Source organism: Panicum virgatum, chromosome 9N (assembly GCF_016808335.1).
Source record: "Panicum virgatum strain AP13 chromosome 9N, P.virgatum_v5, whole genome shotgun sequence".
NCBI classification, from domain to species: Eukaryota; Viridiplantae; Streptophyta; class Magnoliopsida; order Poales; family Poaceae; genus Panicum; species Panicum virgatum.
In genome coordinates, this window is record NC_053153.1 from 13,814,896 (window position 1) to 13,839,682 (window position 24,787).

Below are 24,787 nucleotides of genomic sequence, written 5' to 3' on the forward strand. Positions count from 1 at the left end.
TTTTTCTTAGCTCGGTGACAAGTTAGAGGGGCAAAATGGACTTTTCTCGAATACAAACTGAAAGTCATATTGTACCTTGTAACTACGGACTAGTAGATAGTACGTAAACAATTAATCCGGTGAAGCGGAGCTCCCCTGCTGCAATCAGCGACCAAACCATGGACGCCATGGTCTCCTTCCTTCTCCTCCTAGCTCTCTTCTCCGCCCACCCCCACCCCGGGCGGAGCCAAGAAGGCTTCAACCTCATGAACCTGCTGTGCAACAGCGACAACTCCTACGCCCTCAACTCCACCTACCACTCCAACGTCGTCGCGCTCCTGGGTTCCCTGTCCGCGGACGCGTCCAACTCCACGGTCGGCTTCGCCACCGGCGCGGCCGGCCGCGGGCCGGACCAGGTGTGGGGCCTCGCGCTCTGCCGCGGCGACGTCAACGGCACCAGCTGCGCGTCCTGCCTCGCTCTCGCCCCCGGCGTCGCGTTCGTCAACTGCAGCGGCATCAAGGACGTCTCCGTCTACTACGACCGGTGCCTCCTCCGGTACTCGGACGAGGACTTCCTGGCCAGCCCGGACGACCCCGCCGCGCCGGTGCAGTACGGCCTGAACCTGGAGGTCAACATCACCGGCGACCCCGGCAGGTTCGTCGGGCTCGCGGCCGACCTCGTCGGCGCGCTGTCCGACTGGGCGGCGCACAACTCCACGTCGCGGTACGCCGCCGGGGTGATGACCTCCGCCCAGGGGTTCACGACGACGGACTTCGCCGTGGTGCGAAACATCTACGGGCTGGTGCAGTGCACGCCGGACCACGCGCCGGAGGCGTGCCTGGGGTGCCTCGGCAGGCTCAGGGACGAGATGCCGGCCGTGTTCTACGGCACCTCCGGCGCGCAGTTCAACCTGGTGTGGTGCAACCTTAGGTACGAGGTGTTCCCCTTCTACGGCAGCAGCCCGGTGGTGAAGCTCGTCGCGCCGCCGTCGACGCCGGCTCCGGCGGGTGCGCCTGGCCGGAACGACGGTAAGCTACCAGATTTCCTGAGCAATTTCTGTGGCAACATGCCAACGAGGCCGATGGTGTTTCACGACCGAGTCACGCTGCGATCAACAACTGCCTTGGAAGTATCTGCGAATAATTTTCGACGACTTGGAGAAGTCAATTTGCCGTTAACCATGGAAAGTCTACGCTTTCTCATCACTTTGCACCGTGTCCACTTGTAACTGCAGCGTCAGCAGCTGCCATCGTCCTCGGCGTCGTCCTAGGAGTCGTCCTTTTGTCCGCGTTCATCGTCTTCCTCTGGAGAAAAGCCCAAGTAAAGCAATGTGAGTTGCTTGTGTCGTGTTCCGAAGGAAGCATGTTCTTCCCATTCTTCAATCTCAAGTGCAACAGTCAACTCCAGCTTCTGCACTTACATTTAGCAACACTAACCTATCAACTCGTGCTCTCACATAGGCTAATTATAATTAATATAAAAATAAGGTTTATAACTAATAAGTATAATTATCTATCTCACGTCCTCTTTTTCAATTAATTATTCTAACACATACTTAAAATACATATTTTTCATTATCTAGTTGCAATAGATTTCATTTTGCATCACACCTCCATGTGTGTGATATGTATTTTATTGAACCATTTGTTTGTGAATTGGTATTCTTATCCCTTCCACCGTATATGAATACATGGTGACACATATTGGGTAGCATTTTTATATAAATAATAATTTAAATAATGTCGGTATCCTGATCCGGCGGTCCGGCACCAACTAGTAAAATATTGTGTGGTCTCTCACTCTGGATGGTTGATGCGAAAGGTAACACAGGAATGCACGGGTTTATTCTGGTTCCGGCCGCGGGGCCGTACATCCAGCAAGAGTGTGCAAGTGCACTGTACTATTCCGCACCGGAGGTGCCTGTAGTAGGGGGGGTACAAGCGAGGCGAGAGAGGAAGAGAAGCTCCCAAGTCTTTGCTAGATGATTGAGGCGAGTGCCAATATCGAGAGAGTGAGCGAATGAAGCTAACGGAGTTGGTCGTATGAGGGCGTCTGAGCGTATGAGAGGCCCACCTCCTCTTTTTATAGACACTAAGAGGGGCGAGGTACATGTACGGAGGGAGGAAGAAGTCGTCGTCTCTCCCCGAATCGGGGGCGCACAGCGAATGTCCACTGTAGGAAGTACACTGTGGGGTACTGGAGATCATGGCGCTGGGCGTGTGGCTGTCTGGGCGGCGTCCTGACCTGGCGGACATCGCGCCGGCGTCCTGGCAGCTCCGGCGGGCGGCGTGGTGGCTCCTTAGAGGGTACCATCCCCTGTGTTTGACGTGGCGGCATTCCGAGGGTCCTACAGGCGAGGGTCTTGATCGGGTCAAGGTTCGGACCGCGCCCGAGGGTCGTGCCCATGCCGTTCGAGGGTTCCGCGGAGTGGAAAGTACGAGGGAAGGACGGGGAGTTGGTAGCATAGCGGTTGGAGCAGCGCCGCGCACATTCGCACAGTGCGTCGCAGGTTCCCACAGTGGCGCCACAGCGCCGGGGATGGCTGAGCAGTGATCAGAGTTGGTGGACAGGACCCCGGTCACAGCCACTGCGTGGAGTGGTGGCTTGATGCCGTCTGACCCGAGCACTGCGGCGGAGTTGTTAGCATTTAATGCCTCCGTACGGTGGGCGGGTGAGCGGATGGCCGTTTGTCCTTTCCTCCGAGGGGTGGCCTCGAGCGAGGCGGAGACGTGGGGTGCTGTCGAGGGTCTCGGCGGGGAGCCCTCGAGCGAGGCAGAGATTGTCCTGCGGGTTTGATGGGGCTCGGACGGGCCGCACTGTGTACTTGGGTTGTGGATAGGGCTTCTTTGAGTCCTTTCCTTTCCTTCGGATTGGAAGGAGACTGTTGGCCTTCGTGGGCTCATTTGCCTAATATATGTTTTGCATTTTAAGGGTGATTGGGTCCTCTAATTAGGGTGCCCCTAATCATGGTACCCGACAGTAGCCCCTGAGCCTTTGTAGGGTTGAGCATCAGCCCTGCAGAGGCTTGATCCCTCGAGGGTGTGACTCGGGTGCTGACCGTGGGGGTCTTAGCCTGCCAGAGGTGTGACGGTGCCCCGGCGAGTGTTGTCGGAGGAGATTGGTCCAAGATCGAGGTTCGTTGTTGGAGAAGCAGTGGGGAGGTCACTCCGAGTTGTCTATACAGATCATAGTCGCCTCGGGCACTATGGCGTTGCCGCTGGGGGTGTCGCCATCGTGCTGATGGGAGAGTCCGAGCTAGTCTGCGGAGGATTTTGATCCTCAAATGTGTGAAGTTTCCACCGTGGGGGCGCGTCAGCGCACCCGCGGGTGTAGCCCCCGAGGCCTTGGAGGAGTGCTTGCACTCGTCCAAGGACTATAAACGTCGCCCTGCATGGTTGATTGATTGGGGCGACTGCCCAGCTTCCTTTTCACCCGGCCTTGGCATTCCTTTTAGCCGGCCTTGGCGTTTTTCGTGCTGGTACAGCGGCCTGTGATTCTGTTGAGCAATCTAGCAGGCGCGTGTAAGCGCGAGAGGCTCGTTAAACACATGGGATAGCACAATCGACGGTGGCAGATTCATTCGAGGGTGCAGCCTGAGCCGCGGTGCGCGAGGAGCCCCCGAGCCCTGGCCTGCGTGAAGGCGTTCAGGGGACCCTCGAATTTTCGTTAAGACCCTTGTCGCCCTTCCGCAGGGAGGAGGGGTGAAGCGCGCCATGCTACCCATGCCTGGCCCGCGAGCCAAGGTTGCTTCAGTGAGCTGTTGTCGGGTAGTTCAAGTGGACGTCCGTGTCCTGTTCGATAAGGGTCGGCTTGCGGTCCAGGAACACGTCGCATAAAGCACTCGCAAAGGTTCGCTAGGCGGGACTCGGACCCGTTCGATAGGGTCCGAGGGCTCGATGCTCTCCCTCAATGGGATCCACCTGCTAGGCACCCTCGACCGGCCTCGAACACTGCGTGGGACGTCTCGAACTCCACGTTCGAGGGTTGCTTGTATGGCACGCCCATGCAGTCCCTGACTCTGGCGATCTGGGGCGCATGTCGAACCCTCGACCGGCCGGGCTTCGATCCCCTGATCAGTAAGGCCTCGGAATCGAATTCCTTCGACGGTAAGGAATCCCCGGAGGGAATATTCCGTAACAGTTCGCTAAACGGTGTGGAGTTGCCTGTCACGCGCGGGTCTCCCGCCGATCGTGGGTGACGTGGCCCAGTACGCGCGGTGCGGTGCGGGCGCGCCTTTTCAGGCGGTTGCCTCAGGTAGGCGGAGAGGTGTGGGCGGTGGCTGGCGGACGGGACGACGCTATAGTCCTACCGCGCCCTGTCGGTTACCGTGTCGTAATTATTACCGAGTGCGCGCGTGGAGCCTCCGCGGTCATGGGGCCCGGTTGTCGGTGGCAGCAAAATCTACCACATTCAATGCGGTAAATTTGGGGCCGCGGCGGCGAATCCGCCCGTTGTGTTGGATAAAAGCGGGGAAGGGGGTATCGATCGGGCTTATCTGACCATTTTGCTCTCGCCTCCCCTACCTTCTCCGCCTCCCCTGCATTCAGAGCCCAGAGCCAAGAGTGAGAGGAGGAAGAAGAAGAGGAGAGATTGCACCTTAGCCATCGTTTGAGCTTGTTTCCAGTGCTTCCCACCGATTTGAAGCGATGGCGCAGATTGAGGAGCCGCTGCCGTGGGGGAGATCCTCCGCCACCGAGGTGGTCTTGGAGGGGCTGGTCGCCGAGAGGCTCCTGCCGCTGAACACCAATCCGTCATGGCTGGAGGAGATCGAGCCGAATCCCCCAAGCGGCTACATCGGGAGCCTCGTGCGGCTCCATGAGCGGGGGTATGGCGTCCCCGTCGGCAGGTTCATCCGCGCGCTCTGTGACTACTACGGGGTGGAGCTACACAACTTCGGCCCCAACTCCATCTCGCAGGCGGCGGTCTTCGTCGCCCTCTGCGAGCGTTACCTAGGGATAGAAGCGCACTGGGATCTGTAGATCCACCTGTTCCGCGGTGAGCTCTACATCGACAACGTCCAGGGCCAGTCGAAGAGATACGCCCGCACTGGTGGTCTCATGCTCCACTTGCGCACGCAGCGGGCGAACATGTACATCTCCTACAAGATGACCACGAACAATGCCGGGTGGACCCAAGGGTGGTTCTACCTGCGTAACGATGACCAGCGGCTCCCAGCGTTCACCAACAAGGTGCACCGAGAGAGGCCGGAAAAGTGGAACTGGGGGTGTCGCCCGCAAAGCAGTAGGCCAGGCTCGAGGCGTTCACCAACGCACTGTAGTAAGAAAGGGCTGACGGTGACTGCCGTCATCGCGAATTTCCATCGGCAGAGGGTGATCCCTCTCGTGGAGAGGATGCTGCCGATCTTCGAGCTCACCCCCGAAGCCACGTCCGAGGGTTCGAGGACGTCGAATGAGCTGCTCTCCCACGATGTTGCGGCCCGGAGGGCGAGGAGCACGGTGGCGCAATTCCCCTCCAACTCCGCGGATCTCTGGTAGATCAAGATGCGCCCCGAGAAGGGGTACATCACTCTGGTGAGTTTGGTTTCCGATTGTTGTCAATTTTGTGATGTTCCTTCTCCCACATCTTGCTCCTGATTCGATCACGTTTGCAGGGACTGAGCCGCAAAGGCTACGTCTCGAAGCCCCGATCCCGGAGGCTCGCCAAGCCAACCGCCTGCACGGAGAGGCAGTGAAGAAGAAGGATGCAGCAAAAGAGGTCGCTGCCAGGAAGAGGGATAAGAAGGAGAAGCACGATAAGGCGTGCATGATAGTGCAAATGGAGGGCGCCCCACGGCCGCCCACGCCCGAGTCCACCGAGAAGGAGGATTCCTCATCCTGTGGGCTCGATTTCTTGGAGTCTGATGACTTCGAGGTGGTGACGGGCGCGAGTCCCCCGCAAGCCCATCGAGGGGCAGGCGTCGAGGGCTCGTCAATGGCGCTGGGCGAGGCAAGGCTCGCGCCAGGGTCACTGGTGGTGGTGCCCGTGGCGAGGATGAAGCGGAGGTCGCCCATGCCGGCGGCGGGGCAGAGGTCGCCCGCGCCGGCCGTGGGCAGGAGATCGCCTGCACCGCCAACGGGGCAGAGGTTGCCCTCGCCGGCGCCGGGTAGGCGGACTCCCGCGCCCATGGCGTCGACTGGCGGCGGGGGGTCCACAGCAAGCGCGGAAACGGCTGCTCGGAAGGACCCAAGGCTTCAGGCCGATCCGAGGGCGACGGCCTCAGGCCAGTCATTGGGAGGCGTCAGCGTGCCGCGGGCCCGGAGGAGTGGCACGGGCAAACGCAGCATGAGCGCCCGGTCAGAGTAAGTGATCTCTGCTTTCTTCTTCGTATTCGTTTACCCAACTCTCCAATCCCCCTGGCTTCAGCATTTTCCTCCCCGTCTGCCCTGCTACAGGGCCACCACTAGGGCTGGAAATGAGCTGAGCCGAGCCCAGCTCGGCTCGGCTCGGCTAGGCTCGATGCATGAGCGAGCCGAGCTCGGCTCGGCTTGGCAGTTTGGCGAGCTCGCTGAGGAGGCTCGGCTAGTGCATATATATATAAAGCTTATACATATGTTGAAAGTAATCAATAAATAATAATCATGTTAAGCATAGATAGAGATTAATATTGATATTGTCACACCACAGGTTAGTTTATGGGCCATTATGAGCCTCAATGAACTGAGCTCGCGAGCCGGCTCGGCTCGGCTCATCATTTTTGTGATCCTGAGAAGTATGCTCGGTTCAGCTCGTTGGAGGCTCACGAGCTGCTCCGAGTCGAGCCGAGCCAAAGCGAGCTCGAGCTAGCTCGCGAGCCTCGAGCTATTTTTCTAGCCCTAGCCACCACCAAGGATGCGGCCCGCCTCATGCCGACCAAGGCCCTCAAGACCAGGGTGCATGCGATGCCGCATTCGGCACCGCAGCCCCTGACCGGAGGGGACCTAGCCATAGAGGCAGAGGCTGTAAAGCTCCGAGAGGCGGTGGCTCGGGGGGCCCTGTCGGCCCAACAGGCCCGAGCACGGGAGGGCGAAAATGACCCCGGCTAGAGCGGCGCTGCGGCGGCCGCCCGGGCCGGCGCCGAGGAGGAGGCCGCCCGGGGCGGCACGGAGAGCGCCGCCCGGCCGGATGTCGAAGCCAGCGAGGGCAGAGCGGGCAGCGTAGCCCAGCCGGAAGCAGGAGGAGGAGAGGAGGAGGAGCTGGTGGGGAAGCACAGGAGTGCCCCGCCAGCCAAAGAGCGGGGGAGGTCCTCGCCCCCATAGGAGGGTGTGATGGAAGTGGAGTCGGCGCCAAGGGCGCCGGTGGTGGAAGAGATCCGCGTCCCGGAGCCCGCGTAGGCCGGGGACGAGGGTGCTGCTGCAGCGGCGACGACGCAAACGGTGCCGGAGAACATTGAGCTGGTGGTGGAGCTGCCGCTAAGCAGCGATGAGTACGGGGATTCGAGGGACATCGATCCTGCTGCTGCGACCAGTACTGTCGCTCGGATTGCCGAGTTTATTTCTCCTCCGAGGATATCCTCGGCGCAGGGACATCCGAGGGGCCTCGGCGCAGGGATATCCGAGGGGCCCGGTCATGGGGCCAACTATGCGATCGTTCAGTTCGGGGTCCCCTCGAAATTTCTTCGTAACGAGCAGGAGGAGGAGGAGCACTGGAAGGCGCAGTACGACATTGGCACTCAGATCCAAAATGCCCTCGACTGCGCCTTCCAGCTCCATCAGAAGATGGATTTTCGTAACAGCAAGGTAAATACTTTCCTCTGGGAATTGCTCGTTTTTTATCTTATTTTTGTGTGTTCCACTCATGCTCCTCCGCTTGCAGTGGCTGAGGGAAATCTCGCGCAACAAAAGCACCGAGCTAGCCCGGTTGTACTTCCAGGTGTGCTGGCTTGGGCAGTACAATGCCAGTTTGGTCGTTCGAACGATCGAGGCCAACACCTTGGTGACCGACCTGGGGGTGCGCCAATGTGCGCAGGAGGAGCTGGCGCAGGCTGCCAGTGAGCGCAATGCCCAGAGGGCTGCGGCAGAGCGGAAGGACCAGGAGGTCGAGGCGTAGGCTGCCGAGCTGCAGCGGAAGGAGGCCGAACTCCAAGGCAAGGAGGCCGAGCTCCAACGCGAGAAGGCGACCATCGCCACGCTCTCCGCGACCCTCACTGAGAGGGATACCGCCCTTGCTAAGTAGGAGGCGGCCGCTCGGAGCGTGGAGGCTGCCCTCAAGGAGAAGGAGGACTCCTTGTCCACACTCCAGGCGCAGGCGAACGCCACGCTGACTCGGCTGGAGGAGGCGCAAGGAGATATCAGAGGTGAGTGTATGAGGTTTTTGCTTAAGTCAATTCTCGGTTTGCTTGAGGCTTATCTTTATTTCCTCGTTCAGAGCTGAGGAAAGCGGTGGCGGACGAGACTGCGGCGAAGGAGGCTGTCCATGGCGCGCTCATGGCGGTGCAAAACGAGTACGCAGGCCTGGAGCAGGCCGCTGTAGCCATGTGCCAGGAGCTCGAGGGGGAGGGGGCTTTATCTGTTAGCTCGGTGGCCAGCCGCCTGCGATCGCTAGGCGGTCAGGTGGCCGAGCACATCAAAAGCACCTTCCGCCTCGACATTCAACGGCCCTCGTCGTGGCCTCGACCCACTATGATATGGACCTCGAGAGGGTGTCATCGGGGTACATCGTTTGCGTCCGCCATCGGTGTAGACGCCGCGTCGGCCGCCATGGATGACGCCGACGCCGCCGTCGAGGCCAGGAAGCTCAAAGATGACATCCCCCCCCCCCATAGCCGAATTCGACACCGTTGAAGATCCGTAGGGGCGGGAAGGCAACCTGTAGGAGGTCTGGACCTCGAAGCCCATGTAAATAAGTTAGTATTTTATCGTAGTTGTTTCTAAGCGAGAAAACTGGTTATTGTATATCGACAGTGTGGCCGATCGAGGCCTTGTGCGTTCGAGCCCTCGTTTTTTCTACTTTATTTCCGTGTTCTCGTATACGTCTTAGATAAGTTTTGGCGAGAATGTTTTGCGTTCACAAACGGCTTGGGAGTAGGGAGGTGAGTGGGGATGCCGTATCTCGGAGGTGTAGGCGGTCCCACGGCTCGGCCGATCCCATTTCGTAGTCGTTTATGCCTTGCGTCTACCTTTCTAAGTATACGAGAAACTTGGATACGGAAATTTTTCGAAAAAATGTTGGCGTTTTTGGGGACGTTCGGGGGTTCCCCCCGTAGTGGCCCCCGTGGTAGGCTTGGCTTTGCCGAGGGTAAAGCCGAACGTACCTCAGTGTTCGTGCGTGTCCGAGCCCCCAAGGGTTCGGAAAGTTTCCAAAGATAAATAAGTAAAGCATACTCTTTATTGCTTCGGGAAATTTTAAATGTGAGTACAAGCGATGTACAAATAGCTTAGAAATCTAAGGATAGAAGCAACATAGCTGCTGGATGTTCCAAGTATTGGTGAAGACTTCGTCGTTCTCGTTCGCCAACTTGTACGTGCCGGGCTTGAGCACCTCAGCGACGATGTATGGGCCTTCCTATGGCGGTGAGAGCTTGTGGTGTCCCCTGTTGCCCTGTCAAAGGCTCAGCACTAGGTCCCCTTTGTTGAGGTCTCGACGCCGGATCCTCTGTGCTTGGTATCTTCATAGAGACTGCTGATAACGTGCTGAGTTTAGGAGCGTCACGTCTCGAGCCTCGTCCACTTGGTCTAGCGAGTCTTCGCGGGCTTGCTGGTTCTGCTATTCTTGATAGGTCTTGAGCCTCGGCGACCCGTACTCCAAGTCTGTGGGGAGCATGGCCTCGGAGCCATAGATGAGGAAGAACGGGGTAAAGCCTGTGGCTCTGCTTGGGGTCATCCTCAGGCTCCAGATAACCGAGGGTAGCTCTGCGAGCCACCTTCGGCCAAATTTGTTCAGCTTGTTGAAGATCCTCGGCTTGAGGCCATGCAGGATCATGCCGTTGGCACGCTCCACTTGGCCATTCGTCTATGGGTGCGCCACAGCCGACCAATCCACGCGTATATGATAGTTGTCGCAGAATGCCAAGAATTTCTTGCCCGTGAACTGGGTGCCATTGTCTGTGATGATCGAGTTTGGGACCCTGAACCTGAAGACAATATCGGTGAAGAATAGAATAGCCTACTCGGACTTTATCTTGCTGATGGGTCGAGCCTCAATCCACTTGGTGAACTTTTCGATTGCTACCAACAAGTGGGTGAAGCCCCCGGGCGCCTTCTGCAGCGGGCCAACGAGGTCCAGTCCCCACACGGCGAACGGCCATGTGATGGGGATGGTCTGTAGAGCATGTGCCGGAAGGTGCGTCTTTCGAGCATAGAACTGGCAGCCCTCGCAGGTCCACATGACATTGGTGGCGTTGGCTACCGCGGTGGGCCAGTAAAAGCCTTATCGAAATGTGTTGCCCACGAGGGTGTGCGGCGCAGCGTGGTGACCACAGATGCCGGCGTGAATGTCTCGCATCAGCTCCTTGCCCTCAGGAATGGGGATGCATCATTGCAGAATGTCCGAGGGACTACACTTGCACAGCTCATCGTAGATCAGAACGAAGGACTTGGCCCGCCTAGCAATGCGTCGCGCCTGAGCGCGGTCCAAGGGTAGAACCCCTCGAATCATCCAGTCAAGGTACTGGGTGTGCCAATCTCGCGAAGGCGGGACCTCGTCGATCTCCATTGCTTCAGCCTCATCCACAGAGGAGGTCTCGATGTCAGTGTCCAAGGCCTCGAACTCCTCCGTCGAGGGGTCTTTGGCTGATGGCTCCGTTGTCGCAGCCCCCGAGAGTTTGGGTGCTGCTCTGATGGCTTCCGCATGATTCTTGAAGTCGACGGATGGCTTGGTGAGGTCACGGGCGAAAACATTCGGGGGAACGGTGGTCCGCCCAGACACGATCTTGGCCAGTTCGCCGCTTCTTCGTTGTACTTGCGCGCGATGTGGTTAAGCTCGAGCCCGTCGAACTTGTCTTTGAGGCTACGCACTGCATTGCAGTACGCCTCCATCTTCTCGTCATGGCAGCTAGCCTCTTTCATCACCTGGTCGATGACGAGTTGGGAGTCTCCTCAGACGTCGAGACATTTGATGCCAAGCTCAATGGCGATGCGGAGGCAGCTGAGGAGGGCCTCGTACTCCGCCATGTTGTTCGACGCCGGGATGTGCAAGCGCACCACGTATCGCATGTGCTCTCCAAGGGTTGAGATGAATAGCAGGCCCGCGCCTGCGCCGGTCTTCATCACTGACCCGTCGAAGTACATGAGCCAATGTTCTGCTTGAATCTGAGGTGGGGGCAGCTGAGTGTCGGTCCACTTGGCTATGAAGTCTGCCAAAATCTGAGATTTTACCACCTTTCGAGGGGCGTAGGTGAGAGTTTCTCCCATCAGCTCCACTGACCACTTGGCAATCCTACCCGTGACCTTCCGATTGTGGACTATCTCCCCGAGGGGAAAGGACGAGACCATGGTGACGGGATGGGCCTCAAAGTAGTGGCGCAACTTGCGCCGAGCCAGGATCACAGCGTAGAGCAGCTTATGGATCTGAGGGTATCGCGTCTTGGTTTCGGATAGCACTTCGCTGATGAAGTACACCGGCCTCTGGACCGGCATAGCGTGTCCCTCCTCTTGTCGTTCCACAACGATGGCTGCGCTGACGACCTGAGTCGTGGCTGCCACGTATAGGTAGTGGGGCTCGCCGCCCATTGGTGGTGTTAGGATTGGAGCGCTCGTGAGTGATGCTTTAAGTTTGTCAAGGGCCTCCTGGGCCTCGGGGGTCCACGAAAAGCATTCGGATTTCCTTAGGAGCCGATACAGAGGCAGGTCTTTCTCATCGAGGCGTGAGATGAATCGGCTGAGGGCCGCTAGGCAGCCCATGACCTTCTGCACCCCCTTTAGGTCTCGGATTGGTCCCATCCGAATAATGGCTGAGACTTTCTCAGGGTTGGGTTCGATGCCCCGCTGGGAGACAATGAAGCCCAAGAGCATGCCTCGAGGGACTCCGATCACGCACTTCTCGGGGTTGAGTTTCACCCCCTTAGCCCTAAGGCAATCGAACGCGATCCTGAGATCGGCTACCAGGCCATCCGCCTTACTGGATTTCACAACAATATCGTCGACATACGCATCTACAGTCCGCCCGATATGGTCTTTAAACATGTGGAGCATATATCGCTGGTATGTGGCTCCAGCGTTTCTAAGGCCAAAGGACATCGTGATGTAGCAGTACATGCCGAAAGGGATGATAAATAAAGTCGCGAGCTGGTCGGACTCTTCCATTTTAATTTGATGATAACCGGAATATGCATCAAGAAAGGATAAAAGTTCACATCACGCAGTTGAATCGACTATTTGATCAATACGTGGCAAAGGAAAGGGAACTTTAGGACATGCTTTATTTAAACTAGTGTAGTCTACACACTTCCTCCATTTCCCACTCTTTTTCTTAACTAATACATGATTAGCTAGCCAGTCAGGATGGAATACCTCCTTGATGAATCCGGCCTCCAAAAGCTTGTGCACCTCCTCGCCGATCACCCGTCGCTTGAGCTCGTCGAAGCACCGCAGGCGTTGCTTGACCAGCTTGGAGTTCGGCAGGATATTGAGGGAGTGCTCAGCGACCTCCCTCGGGATGCCAGGCATGTCCGAGGGGCTCCACGCGAAGATGTCAGCGTTGGCATGGAGGAAGTCGATGAGCACCACTTCCTATTTGCTGTTGAGGGTAGCGCTGATCTTTAGTGCCTTGCCGTCGGGGGTCTTTGGGTCAAGGGGGCATCCTTGGTACCCTCGGCAGACTCGAAGCTGCCCGCGTGCCACTGCTTGGAGTCTATGGCCTCCTCAACCATTACTTGCAACTGTGCGGCGAGGGCTTAGTCGAGCACCAGAGCCTCAGTGTGCTCGACGTCGCACTCGTAGGCGTGCTCGAACGACGAGCCGATGGTGATGACACCCTTCGGTCCTGGCATCTTCATTTTGAGGTAGGTGTAGTTGGGGATCGCCAGGAACTTGGTGTAGCAGGGACGCCCAAGGATGGCGTGGTAGGCTTCCCGGAACCCCACCACCTCAATGGTGAGCACCTCAAAGGAAGTTGGCCGCCGTGCCGAAGCAGACGGGCAGGTCGATCTGGCCGAGGGGTTGGACTCGCTTCCCCGACGCTGTAACGAACATGGCACCATTTATGCCATTTCGAGTGATTTTGGTGATCGAATGACAACACAACACTTGGACTAATATGATTGTTAAGATGATCATTCTTAGACTTTTAGGTTCAAGTGATGACAAAAAGAAAGAGAAGATAGGCGTAGCAAGGCCCGAAGGGCCGCCCCTACGGGGGTTCCGCTCTTCGGATCAGGAGCACCGGAAGAACCGATGCCTAAGCATCGGTGCATCCGACGCTTGTCGGAAGAACCGGCGCTATGAAGTTTGGTGCAGAAGGGAATCAAAGCCAAGTCAGCCTAAGCACTGGTTGAACCGACGGGTCAAAAAGGGGGCATCAGTGCTTTGGGCGTCCTATGTTCCAGAGACGATGTCAAGACCCAAGGAGAAGATTCTTCAGCACCGGTTGAACCGGTGAAGCATCGGTGCATACCATTGGTGTAATGACGTCAGCTGTCAGGAGAAGATTCTTAAGCACCGGATGAACCGGTGATGCATCGGAACAAAGCATCGGTTCAACCGGTGGTCAATGCATCAGCTGTCAGGACTTCAACGGCTACTTCGGTTTATGAGTGACCGGAAGAACCGACGCTACCCCTGTCAGAGGCATCGGTTCTTCCGGTGATACGCAGAATTTCAGCTGGCCGTTGGAGCAATGGCTACAAGACTTGGTGGCCTATATATACGCCTCACCCCGGCCATTTGAAGATTGCTGGAGTTGCTGGACATCCCACACACACCCAAGAACATCTCCAAGCCATACAAAAGCATCAAGATCACATCCTTATCCCTTAGCACACTTTGAGAGTGTTGTGTAAAGGATTATCTCTTAGTGAGTGAGATTGCAAGGCTTAGAGCCTTTGTGCTGTGGTTCACTAGCGAACCAAAACAAGAGTGTGGTGCGCCGGCACCTTGGAGCGTGAAGCTCGCCGGCAACGTCATCGACCCTCCGACTTGGTGTGGAGCGGCAACGACATCTTTGTGCGGGGGACGTGGAGACCCCCATCCTTTGTGGAGAAGCTCCTTAGTGGAACTCGGGGCCAAGGTGACCGTGATTGTGTTCACGGAAGAGACTTGGTGGCCGAGTAGCAATACTCTTAGTGAATGCTACAAAAACGTGGATGTAGGTGTGCCTTTGTGGCTAACCGAACCACGGGATAAACACCCGCGTCAAGAGTTTGCTATCTCCTATCCCGCTCTTTAAGCTTCCGCATTTATTACTTGCAACCTTTGTGCCTTTACTTTCATAGAGTAGTTTCTTGTTAGGAAAGGCTATAGGATGCATAATTCTTTTGGGGTAGGGGTTTCACACTAGAACAACCTAGTTGCACATCTAGATAGCTTGTTTTAGTTTAAGTTTTGTGCAAACTAGTTGGAGCCATAGGTCAAAGTTTTTATTAGTGCCTAATTCACCCCCTCCCCCTCTTAGGCTAGAGCACCCGATTACTTTCAGGCGCAACGCCGTGGAACGGCGACTTGTTGGGGTGGAGCTTGTCTAAGCTTATCCCCATGAGCTCCAAGGTGTTGGCGTACATGATGTTGAGGCTGCTGCCCCCGTCCATGAGCACCTTGGAGAAGCGGGTGTTGCCGATGATAGGGTCCACAATGAGTGGGTACTGTCTAGGATTCGGAACGTAGCCGGGGTGGTCCTCGCGGCCGAAGGAGATGGTGTCCTCCGACCAGTCGAGGTAGGATGGCGTGGCCTTGGTGACGGAGAAAACTTCCCGGCACTCGCGCTTGCGCTGCCGGGAGATCATGTTCGCCATCGGCCCTCCGAAGATGAAGAAGGCGTTCTCCACCGAGGGGAACTCGCCGTCTCCACCCTTGTCGCCAGCATCCTTCTTCTTATCCTTGTCACGATTCACGATGCGATTGTAGTACTAGCAGAGCATCTCACACTGCTCGAGGGCGTGGTTGACTGAGCCCTTGTGGTAAGGGCACGGCGTCTTGAGCATATCATCAAACAGGCCGCCACCGCCTCGAGGGGGGCGTCGAGGGCCCTTACGGTCTGGGGAAGCGACGAAGGCCTCGTCGGAGTCCTCCGCTTGCCTCTGTCTGCGTTGGTTCGGTGGGACTGGCTTCTTTCCTTTCTTCCCCCACTTTTGTTTCTTGGCGGGGGCCTTGGTCTTGCTGTTGCTGCCCTCTGCGGGCGCATCCTCCTTGCACTTGTTCACCTTGTTGTCGAAGATGGCACCAACTGCCTCCTCACCGGCGGCGTAGTTGGTGGCGGCATCGAACAACTCATTGATGTTGGCGGGATGGCTTCGTGCAAGCTCGTGCACCAGGTTCCTGCGCGTCATGCCTTCGAGGAAGGCGTTGATGACCTCAACGTTGGTGACGCTAGGGAGCTCGGTGCTCTGCTTGGAGAAGCGTCGAACGTAGTCGCGCAGGGACTCGTTGGGCTTCTGGCAGCACCCTCAGAGGTCCCAGTAGTTCTCAGGGCACACGTAAGTGCCCTGGAAGTTGCCTACGAAGATCTTGACTAGGTCGGCCTAGTCGTGGATCTGGTCCGTGGGCAGATGCTCGAGCCACGTTCGTGTGGAGTCGGCGAGGTGGAGAGGAAGGTTGCGGATGATCACGGCGTCGTCCGTTGCGCCACCCAGCTGGCATGCCAGGCGGTAGTCGTTGAGCCAGACCGCGGGGTTGGTCTCTCCTGAGTACTTGACGAGGGTGGTGGGTTGGTGAAAGCATGGGGGAAAGGGAGTTGTACGAATCTCCCGACTGAACACACGGGTGCCTGGAGGCTCTGATGACACGCCCCTGTCGTGCTCGGGGTTGAAGCGGCCACCCCGTCGAGGGGTGTACCTCCTCCCGTTGATGATGTTGCGGGCATCGCCGTCGGCGGCGCGCCCATGTGCATCGTAAAGGCGCTCCCTCACAGGAGGCTTCTTGATGCGATCATGCACCGAGGGTGCCCTTGCGTCGTCCACCGTGGCTGCCTTGCTCTTTCCTCCCGACGGAGTGTGCACTGAGGCCCCATGGCCCTGGTGTGCAGCCCCACCGGCCTTCGAAACCGCTGAGCGCATGCGAGACACAGAGCTCTCAGCCTGCTGCACTTTAGCCTGCTCGATGAGCACCTTCGCCTCATTGCGCAGGTTGCGTCCCTCGGTCGTAGAGGGCTCCGGCATGGCTTGGAGTAGGTAAGCCACCGCGACGAGCTTCTGGCTGGCCCTTTTCAGTCCCAGCGATTTGTCGACATTGTCGTCGGCCAGGATCCGCTCCTGAGCGACGCGCCCCGCCGCCTGAGCCCGCGCACCATGCGCGGTGCGCTCCTGCTCAAGCGTGCTACGTAGCAGTCGTGTCTGCCGTCGCTCCTCTTCGAGCCTTTTTTCGAGCTCCGTGAGTTGCGCCAGTTGCACCGCCGCGCCGCCGAGCTTGACGAAGCGGCGGGGTTTGGAGGGGACGCCACCTCTTGGTTCGCTGGTGGGGGCTCCTAGTATTTCCCGTCGTCGCTCGGCGCTTCGTCAACCACCCCATCCGCCAGCTCGACCATGAAGCACTCCCAGGCGGGATCGTAATCCCCCCGCTGGAGTCTTCGGAGCAGGTGAGGCAGTAGTCCGCCGTGAACTGAAATGACCGGAAGGCATTGAGGTCACGGAGCCCGGAGTAGTCCCGCTCTGTGGCCGTGAAGCTGTCCATGAAGAAGTTGATGTCATCGGCGATCGATCCCACCGTGTCGGGGTAGGAGTCGTCGGGTGATGACGCGATGAGGTTGCGGATCGAGAGGAGGTGGTGACCCGTCAAGTCCTCGTACGCGCTCATGCTGGTGCTAACCGACGAAGCATAGGTAGCAGCTGTGTTACGCATCCCGAAGGGAAAGGGCGACGGCGCAGTCGCGCCCTCCTTGGGAGGCTCCGGGGCCGCATTCGGTGGTGGCACAGATAGCGCCGGAGCACATGGTGACGAAGTGGCGACGCCGTTAGCTGCGACGCTGGGCTGCGATACGTCAGCCTCAACCCACGTGGGGGAGCGGAGTCGTGCCGCCCTGTGCCGCTCCATGCGCGCTTGCCGCGCGCGTTGGCCCGAGCGCTTGTTGCGCCGGGTCGACGGAGTCGGGGTGTCGGGGTTGGCCTCGGGCGGGAGAAGCTCCATATCGAAACCGCTGCCGATCGCGACGAACTTGAGGCTCCCAAACCGAAGCACTGTGCCCGCCGGGAGTGGGTGTGTCTCGTCCGTCATCCAGGAAATAAGAGAGAATGAAGACAAAAAGCCACGCAGCGTGCCCCTACCCGGCGCTCCAACTGTCGGTGTCCTGACCCGGCGGTCCGGCACCAACTAATAAAATGCTGCGTGGCCTCTCACTCTGGATGGTTGATGCGAAAGATAACGCAGGAACGCACGGGTTTATCCTGGTTTCGGCCGCGGGGCTGTACGTCCAGCAAAGATGTGCAAGTGCACTGTACTATTCCGCACCGGGGGTGCCTGTAGTAGGGGGTACAAGCGAGGCGAGAAAGGGAGGGAAGCTCCCAAGTCTCTGCTAGATGATTGGGGCGAGTGCCAATATCGAGAGAGTGAGCGAATGAAGCTAAGGGAGTTGGTCGTATGAGGGCATCTGAGCGTAGAAGAGGCCCGCCTCCTCCTTTTTATAGACACTAAGAGGGGCGAGGTACATGTACGGAGGGAGGAAGAAGTCGTCGTCTCTCCCCGAATCGGGAGCACACAGTGAATGTCCACTGTAGGAAGTACACTGTGGGGTACTGGAGATCATGGCGGCGGGCGTGCGGCTGTCCTGGGCGGCGTCCTGACCTGGCGGAGATCGCGCCGGCGTCCTGGCAGCTCCGGCGGGCGGCGTGGTGGCTCCTGTAGAGGGTATCGTCCCCTGCGTTCGACGTGGCGGCGTTCCGAGGGTCCTGCAGGCGGGGTCTTGATCGGGTCAAGGTTCGGACCACGCCCGAGGGTTGTGCCCATGCCGTTCGAGGGTTCTGCGGAGGGTAAAGTACGAGGGAAGGATGGTGCGTTGGCAGCACAGCGGCTGGAGCAGCACCGCACACGTTCGCACAGTGCGTCGCAGGTTCCCACAGTGGCGTCACAGTGCCGGGGATGGCTGAGCAGTGACCGGAGTTGGTGGACAGGACCCCGGTCACAGCCACTGTGCGGAGTGGTGGCCTGACGCCATCTGACCCGGGCGCTGCGGCGGAGTTGTTAGCATTTAATGCCTCCGTACGGCGGGCGGGTGAGTGGATGGCCATTTGTCCTTTCCTCCGATGGGTGGCCTCGAGCGAGGCGGAGTCGATTCGCTTTCTTGGGGGTAGGCTCGCTAGCCTCGAGCGAGGCGGAGACGTGGGGTGCTGTCGAGGGTCTCGGCGGGGAGCCCTCGAGCAAGGCGGAGATTGCCCCGCGGGTTTGAGGGGGCTCGGACGGGCCGCACTGTGTACTTGGGCCGTGGATTGGGCTTCTTTGAGTCCTTTCCTTCGGATTGGAAGAAGTGTTGGCCTTCGTGGGCCCGTTTGCCTAACATATGTTTTGCGTTTTAAAGGTGATTGGGTCCCCTGATTAGGGTGCCCCTAATCATGATACCCGACAAATAATATATTAATAATGATAGAAATAGTAATTTATAATTTTACATGGGTGCACTGTAATATTTTGTTATAATTATAATTTAGATTCAGATTTAAATGGTTACTTTAATACTCCTAACTTTTAGTAATGATATAATTAGATAATTTATATACAAATTTAGAATGTTATTTGCATTATTTTTATTATGACATAGGTTGGTGATTTACACGAATGTTAGGGTGTTACTTAGGATTTTTTATAATGGCAGCGGTCCGAAATTTAGATACATGTTTAGGGGGTTACTTTAGTCTATTTTTATAATGACAGAGGTGGATAATTTATTAGAAAAGATAACAGATCCAATGGCTATTATGATTGGAGTTATCGGATTGAGACATGTTTTCTGATTTTTGTGAAACATTATCTATTTTTTAGAGTGTCCACCTAGCATTCTAGGTGGCTTCACGTGAAGGCTTAAAAGGACCCTTCAATTAGTAATAGTAAGATAGATTACATAGAACAATGGAAAGAGAATTAAAGCAAACGGGATTTCAAAAACTAGTAGCGTAGTTTAGTGAAAATGAAAACAAAGCATGTATTTCTAGGGGTGTTAATTAGTGACTCTTAGCTAGGTGCACCTCCAATTCTCTTTAGTTCAAAATTTTATACTATTTCTTCAAAATTATATTCTATTTTGGATAATTAGTACGAAACTTTAAATAAAAAGGGTTGGAGATACATCTAAGGATTACTAATTAACACCTCTATTATTTGCAGATGCCGAAGAAGAGGACGATTCCCGGTCACTTCTCTTTGACCTGACAACGTTGAGGAGGGCAACGGCAAATTTTGCAGAAGAGAATAAGCTTGGGCATGGAGGTTTTGGTGCAGTCTACAAAGTAAGCCGGACAACTTCAAACATGTATATATATTTTCAGATTTTAGAAGACCTCTATAACTAAATTTCCAAGAAGCAAGATATTGAATCATGCCCAAAATAAACTGTAGTACTGATACCTGAACAATGTTTTTCAGGGGTTCTTGCCCGATGGACGGCAGATCGCCGTGAAGAGACTGGACAAAGCCTCATCGCAAGGCCTGAAGCAGTTGAAGAACGAGCTGCTGCTGGTCGCCAAGCTTCGGCACATCAACCTCGCGAAGCTTTACGGCGTCTGCTTGAAGGAACAAGAGAAGCTGCTTGTCTACGAGTACCTGCCCAATCGAAGCCTGGACACCTTCCTCTTCGGTACAAAATGATGCACAGCTAACATGGATAATTATATTTGTTAACACTAATTAGTCATGGCAGTTAGCATGCTTGTTTCTGCAGCACCTGAGAAGCGTCCATTGTTAGGATGGGAGGCAAGGTACCGTGTAATCTATGGAACAGCACGGGGCCTGCTGTACCTTCACGAGGACTCGCAGGTCAAGGTCGTGCACCGTGACCTCAAGGCCAGCAACATCCTGCTGGACGCCGGCATGAACCCAAAGATCTCCGATTTCGGGCTGGCAAGGCTCTTCAGCGGCGACAAGACGACTAGCCTCACAAGCCAAGTCGTCGGGACACTGTTAGTAATATAAAACTCCATCATCAAGAACATGCATGAACTTCCTGGATCAACCATCCCTCCCAACAGCATTCCACAGCATTGTTTTGGATCTTGCAGAGGATACATGGCACCGGAGTACGCAGTCATGGGTCACCTTTCGGTCAAGCTAGATGTGTACAGCTTTGGAGTCCTGGTCCTGGAGATCGTTACCGGGAGGAGAAACACCGATGCCTGCTTTGAATCAGAGGTAGACGAAGGATCCAGCACGATGCTGAGCTACGTGAGTAGTCGTCCTTCTCTTCCTCTGGATTCAAACGAAATACAACAAGATCATGGGAACAACGATATGGTTTACACTCGAATTGTCGCAAAAGTCCGATTTTCAACCTTAAACTACAAACCGGATAAGATAGACCATCCAACTATCGAAATCAGGAAAATTTGGCCCTTTAGGTGGGTTAGAAGGTGATTTTCCATTTTATGAAAATTAAAAATATTCAAATTTAAATTAAAAAAATCATAAGTAATTCATTTTAAATCAAAAAAATACGTAATGGGTATCAATTTTTTTTAAAAATGTAACCTATCTATTGACGTTGTACTTGTCATTTATTTGAATTTATTTTCTTATGTTCATAGTATTTGGTTGCTTGTAGTTATGTCTATTATTTTTAAATAAATAAGATTCAAGTAAAGCAATAATAGATAGATTACATTTTTAGAAAAATTTTGATACTAGTTTCATATTTTTCTATTTTAAAATAAATTAGTTTTGATTTTATAGATCTCATTAGAATTTTTTGATTTTTCTTAAAAATAGAAAATCATTTTCGAAACCACCCTAAGAGCCAAATTTGTACGATTTCGATAGTTGAATGGTCTATCTTATCCGGTTTTGTGGTTTAAGGTTGAAAAAACATACGTTTGCGATAGTATAAAGTTGTAAACCGAACTTTTCCCTAAAATCTATCCTGTGATGTTGTTACATGCTAGGTATGGGATCACTGGTCCAAGGGGACAGCGTTGGAGACCATGGATCCATCGCTGGACTGGCAGACCCCGGAGAGCGAGGTGCTCAAGTGCATCCACCTCGGCCTCCTCTGCGTGCAGGAGAACCCGGCGGACCGGCCGACCATGCTGGACGTCCTCGTCATGCTCCACGCCCAAACCTCCAGCTTTGCCGCGCCGTCGAAGCCAGCGTTCGCCTTTGTGCACGGCCAGACATTGAGCTCCGGCGAAAGGCCTAACGTATCTGGAGGTTCAGGCAGCCAAGGTGCAGCAGCTGCTGCTGCTGTTTTCTCTGTCAACGAAATGTCTGTATCGGAGTTCCAGCCTAGATAGACAGGTAAAAGGAGAGACGGGCAGACGAGACCCTGGGGAGAATTGTTCTTGTCAATTTATGGAAGCTTTCTTGTAATGATCTTGTTACTTTCAATATTACAACCTCAACATTCGTTATAAAAAAAGTGGTTTTACAGTACTTAAGAGGTTCCAAATTCCAATGGATACCGCCAATTTAGTACCTGAAGATACCAAATTTCAGCACATCTCTAGTTACAATTTTGATACACTAACCAACATTGGCAACTGAGGGGAGGGGGGGTGCCCCCCCCCCCAACGGTTGATAAAAGTAGATTACATTTCCGTAGAAAATCAATGCACATTAAAGGAAAGATTAATTTTCTTTTAATAGAATTAAAACAAATTCATCTCAAAATTTCCAAAATAACTGTTTCAACTTTCAACCCTCGATCTTTTTCATACAGCTTAATTTAGTCCTTCATTCTAGGTGTCTTGCCACTCCAGGCATGGCATGTCAGCATTCAAAGGATTCCTATTTTTTAGCAATAACATATATTGGTTCACACATACTTACAGATAACACAACAAAAATTTTACTTGTGTCTATATAATTTTTTTCCAAAAAAAGAAACTTTTATATGTGTATATAAATATGTTCGGATCAACTCCCTTAAAAATTGTACATCATTTAGTTTCATCAAGATGAAACTTTATAGCGATCAAATTTATAGAAATATTGATTTCTATGAACCATAACTGACTAGAAGTGACAACGCGTGTCAAACATAGCATGCCACATAGGATAAATGATTAAATTGAACTGGACAGAGAAGTTTGAGAACTGGAATGATCATTTTGGATGTTTGAAGACGAAGTTAAGCTTCGGCTGAAATTTATGATCGAAATTAAGTATTTCATATATTTGTTGGCCCCCCTTAAATTTCCGCTCCAATTCCGCCGCTGCTAAACTATCAACCCATACTCCCGCATGGGCTAATTAGAGCTATTTCAAAAAAAAAATTATATAACTAATAACTATAATTATCTATCTCACGCATTCGCATCTATTAAATATTGTAACACATACTATAAAATATATATTTATCATAATATAGTTGTAATAGATTTTATTTTACACCACACCTCCATGTGTATTTGATATATATATATAGTTAATTGAACTATTTATTTATGAATTAGTGTTCTTATCTCTTCATCGTACATAAATACACTATGACACTCATCGTGGATAGTATATTTATATAAATAATAGTATAATAATGATAGAAATAGTAATGTAGAATTTTATACTAAAATTCTTTAATACTTTATTATAATTATAATATTTAGATTCAGATTTAGGGGTTACTTTAACTTCTAATAATGATATAATTAGATAGTTTATATATAAATTTAGGGGCCATTTTGCATTATTGTTTTAATGGCATTGGTGAGTAATTTACACGAAGATTGGGAGTTTCTTTAGATTTTTTAAATGGAAGAGGTGGGTAATTTAGATACACGTTTAGACAGTTGCTTTAGTCTATTTTTATAATGGCAGATATTGGTAATTTATTAAAAAAAGATAACATATTCAATGACTATTATGATTAGAGTAGTCAAATGGATGGCTAGATATTTCTAGTTTTTGTGAGAATTTTTAGGACTTCTCTATTTTTTTTAGAGTGTTCACATATGATCCTAAGTGGCTTCATGTGGAGACTTCAAAGGAGCCTCCAATTAATAATAGTAAGATAAGATGGAGTATGGTGGCCATAATCAGACTCTGGCCATAGTAACAAGGCATCAGGTTCGAGATATCCAAGAACCATTATATCTGAGCATGAACTGAAGCAAACAAGAGCGAAGCAAGGCCAAGCATGTGTCGCGATCTCGCACAGTCCACAACTGAAGAAGTGAAGAGCACATCCACATTGCGCACCACGCATCACCTAAGCAGAAGAGCGATACGGTGGACGCGATTGTAGCCGTGCACCGTGGCGGTGCCAGCGCAGGAGGACCTCGCCAGAGCGCGCCGGCCGTGGCTCAAGGCAGGACCGCAGGAGCCACCAGCCAGGCAGCCAGCACGTACCGATTGAGGCTTGGGCGCTCGGTCAAAGCCACAGCCTTTGCCATCGTGGAGAGCGATGGAGAGTTACCACACGGCAGCTGCGACCTCTGCAAACTTTCCAAAAACTTGAGCTTTGTATGCAGGTTTAAGCAAGCCTGGACAGAAACCAAATTTGGTGCTTTGCAGGCCGGCTGCTAACGATGCCGATGCTAGCCATTGGAAATCAACTTGTTTATTTGAAGCTGTCCCGCCCTTTTTTCTAATCTTCAGAATGAAAACGATTGGGTAGAAACTGTGATCTGTATTGTATTATTGTAGTAGCCCCCAAAGGGATATATATAGATGTTGTACAAAGAGAACACTATAGATAAAACATTGCAGTAATGAACCTCCAGGTATGTTGCTACTGCAATGGAATCAGACAATCGGTGAGCTCCCTCTGTTCGGCTTGTCTGCTTTCGGCTTATTCTGATTTATTCTCTCACATAATCCCTCCGTCCTAAAATGTAAGGCATTCTAAAGTTTAAATTTTGCACTCAAATATAAGGCATTCTAGCTTGAAAGTGGGTCAAACCATCTTAATTGTACATCGTTTTCGAGTTTTTTGCAATAGAAAGGCGTGCATACAGTCATGTAGGGGGAGGTGCATGTAGGGAATGTGCATGAGAAAGAGCATGATATTTTAATTAGTATATATTTAATTACCCAAATAGAGTCCCAATGCTTAATAATTACGGGTAAGAGAGTCTTTTCTCCACCTCCATAATCTGTTGAAAAAATCCTAGAATGACCTACATTTCAGAACGAAGGGAGTAATATTATTAAATTAGCTGAAATCAGCATGCTTTTTACCAGTTGGCTATGGAATTTCAAATTTCAAAGGGCAGCAGCTGTGCAAGAAATGCATGGGAGGTGGCGTTTTCATACATATGGCTGAGCTCAAGGCAAAGCTTCTGCCATGCCGGCAAAGGCATGTCCTGCCGCCTGTTCTGCATAGACATATATAACCTCTTACCGGCCGGCCCAAGTATGCAAATATCGCCAGCAGATCAGCCAGCAGTCCTCCAGTCATCATGGTATCGGCGGCTATGTTTGAAAGCTAACCAAACTTTCAAAAAGGGAGCAAACCCAAACCCAGAGCTGTTCAAAAGAGTTGGATCGACAAGCAAACCTAAAAACATGAGCAATCAACCTCCACGCAAAATTTTCCAGCTCACATCGGAAAAAAATTGTTTCACATTTTCATTTCTAGTACAGAAAGCACAGGTGAATGACCATGCCACTTCCT

The 24,787-nt window shown here is 53.3% G+C and overlaps 1 protein-coding gene across 1 annotated transcript; it reads left to right on the forward strand.

The window, feature by feature from the left end:
- The first annotated feature begins 158 nt into the window (after positions 1 to 158).
- Positions 159 to 21,595, forward strand: LOC120688732 (cysteine-rich receptor-like protein kinase 10). Its single transcript, XM_039971113.1, has 7 exons — positions 159 to 1,008; positions 1,125 to 1,310; positions 19,354 to 19,475; positions 19,612 to 19,822; positions 19,907 to 20,144; positions 20,244 to 20,406; positions 21,120 to 21,595. Exons 1-7 carry the CDS (start codon positions 159 to 161, stop codon positions 21,465 to 21,467), a joined length of 2,118 nt encoding a protein of 705 aa, XP_039827047.1. The 3' UTR covers positions 21,468 to 21,595.
- Positions 21,596 to 24,787: the final 3,192 nt, after the last annotated feature.

Excerpts from the sequence above, each read along its gene's own strand:
- LOC120688732 (XM_039971113.1), top strand. The coding sequence starts at position 159 with ATGGACGCCATGGTCTCCTTCCTTCTCCTCCTAGCTCTCTTCTCCGCC. Across the intron at positions 1,311-19,353 it reads AAAAGCCCAAGTAAAGCAAT|ATGCCGAAGAAGAGGACGAT; the intron begins GTGAGTTGCTTG and ends TATTATTTGCAG. Across the intron at positions 19,823-19,906 it reads CCTGGACACCTTCCTCTTCG|CACCTGAGAAGCGTCCATTG; the intron begins GTACAAAATGAT and ends TTGTTTCTGCAG.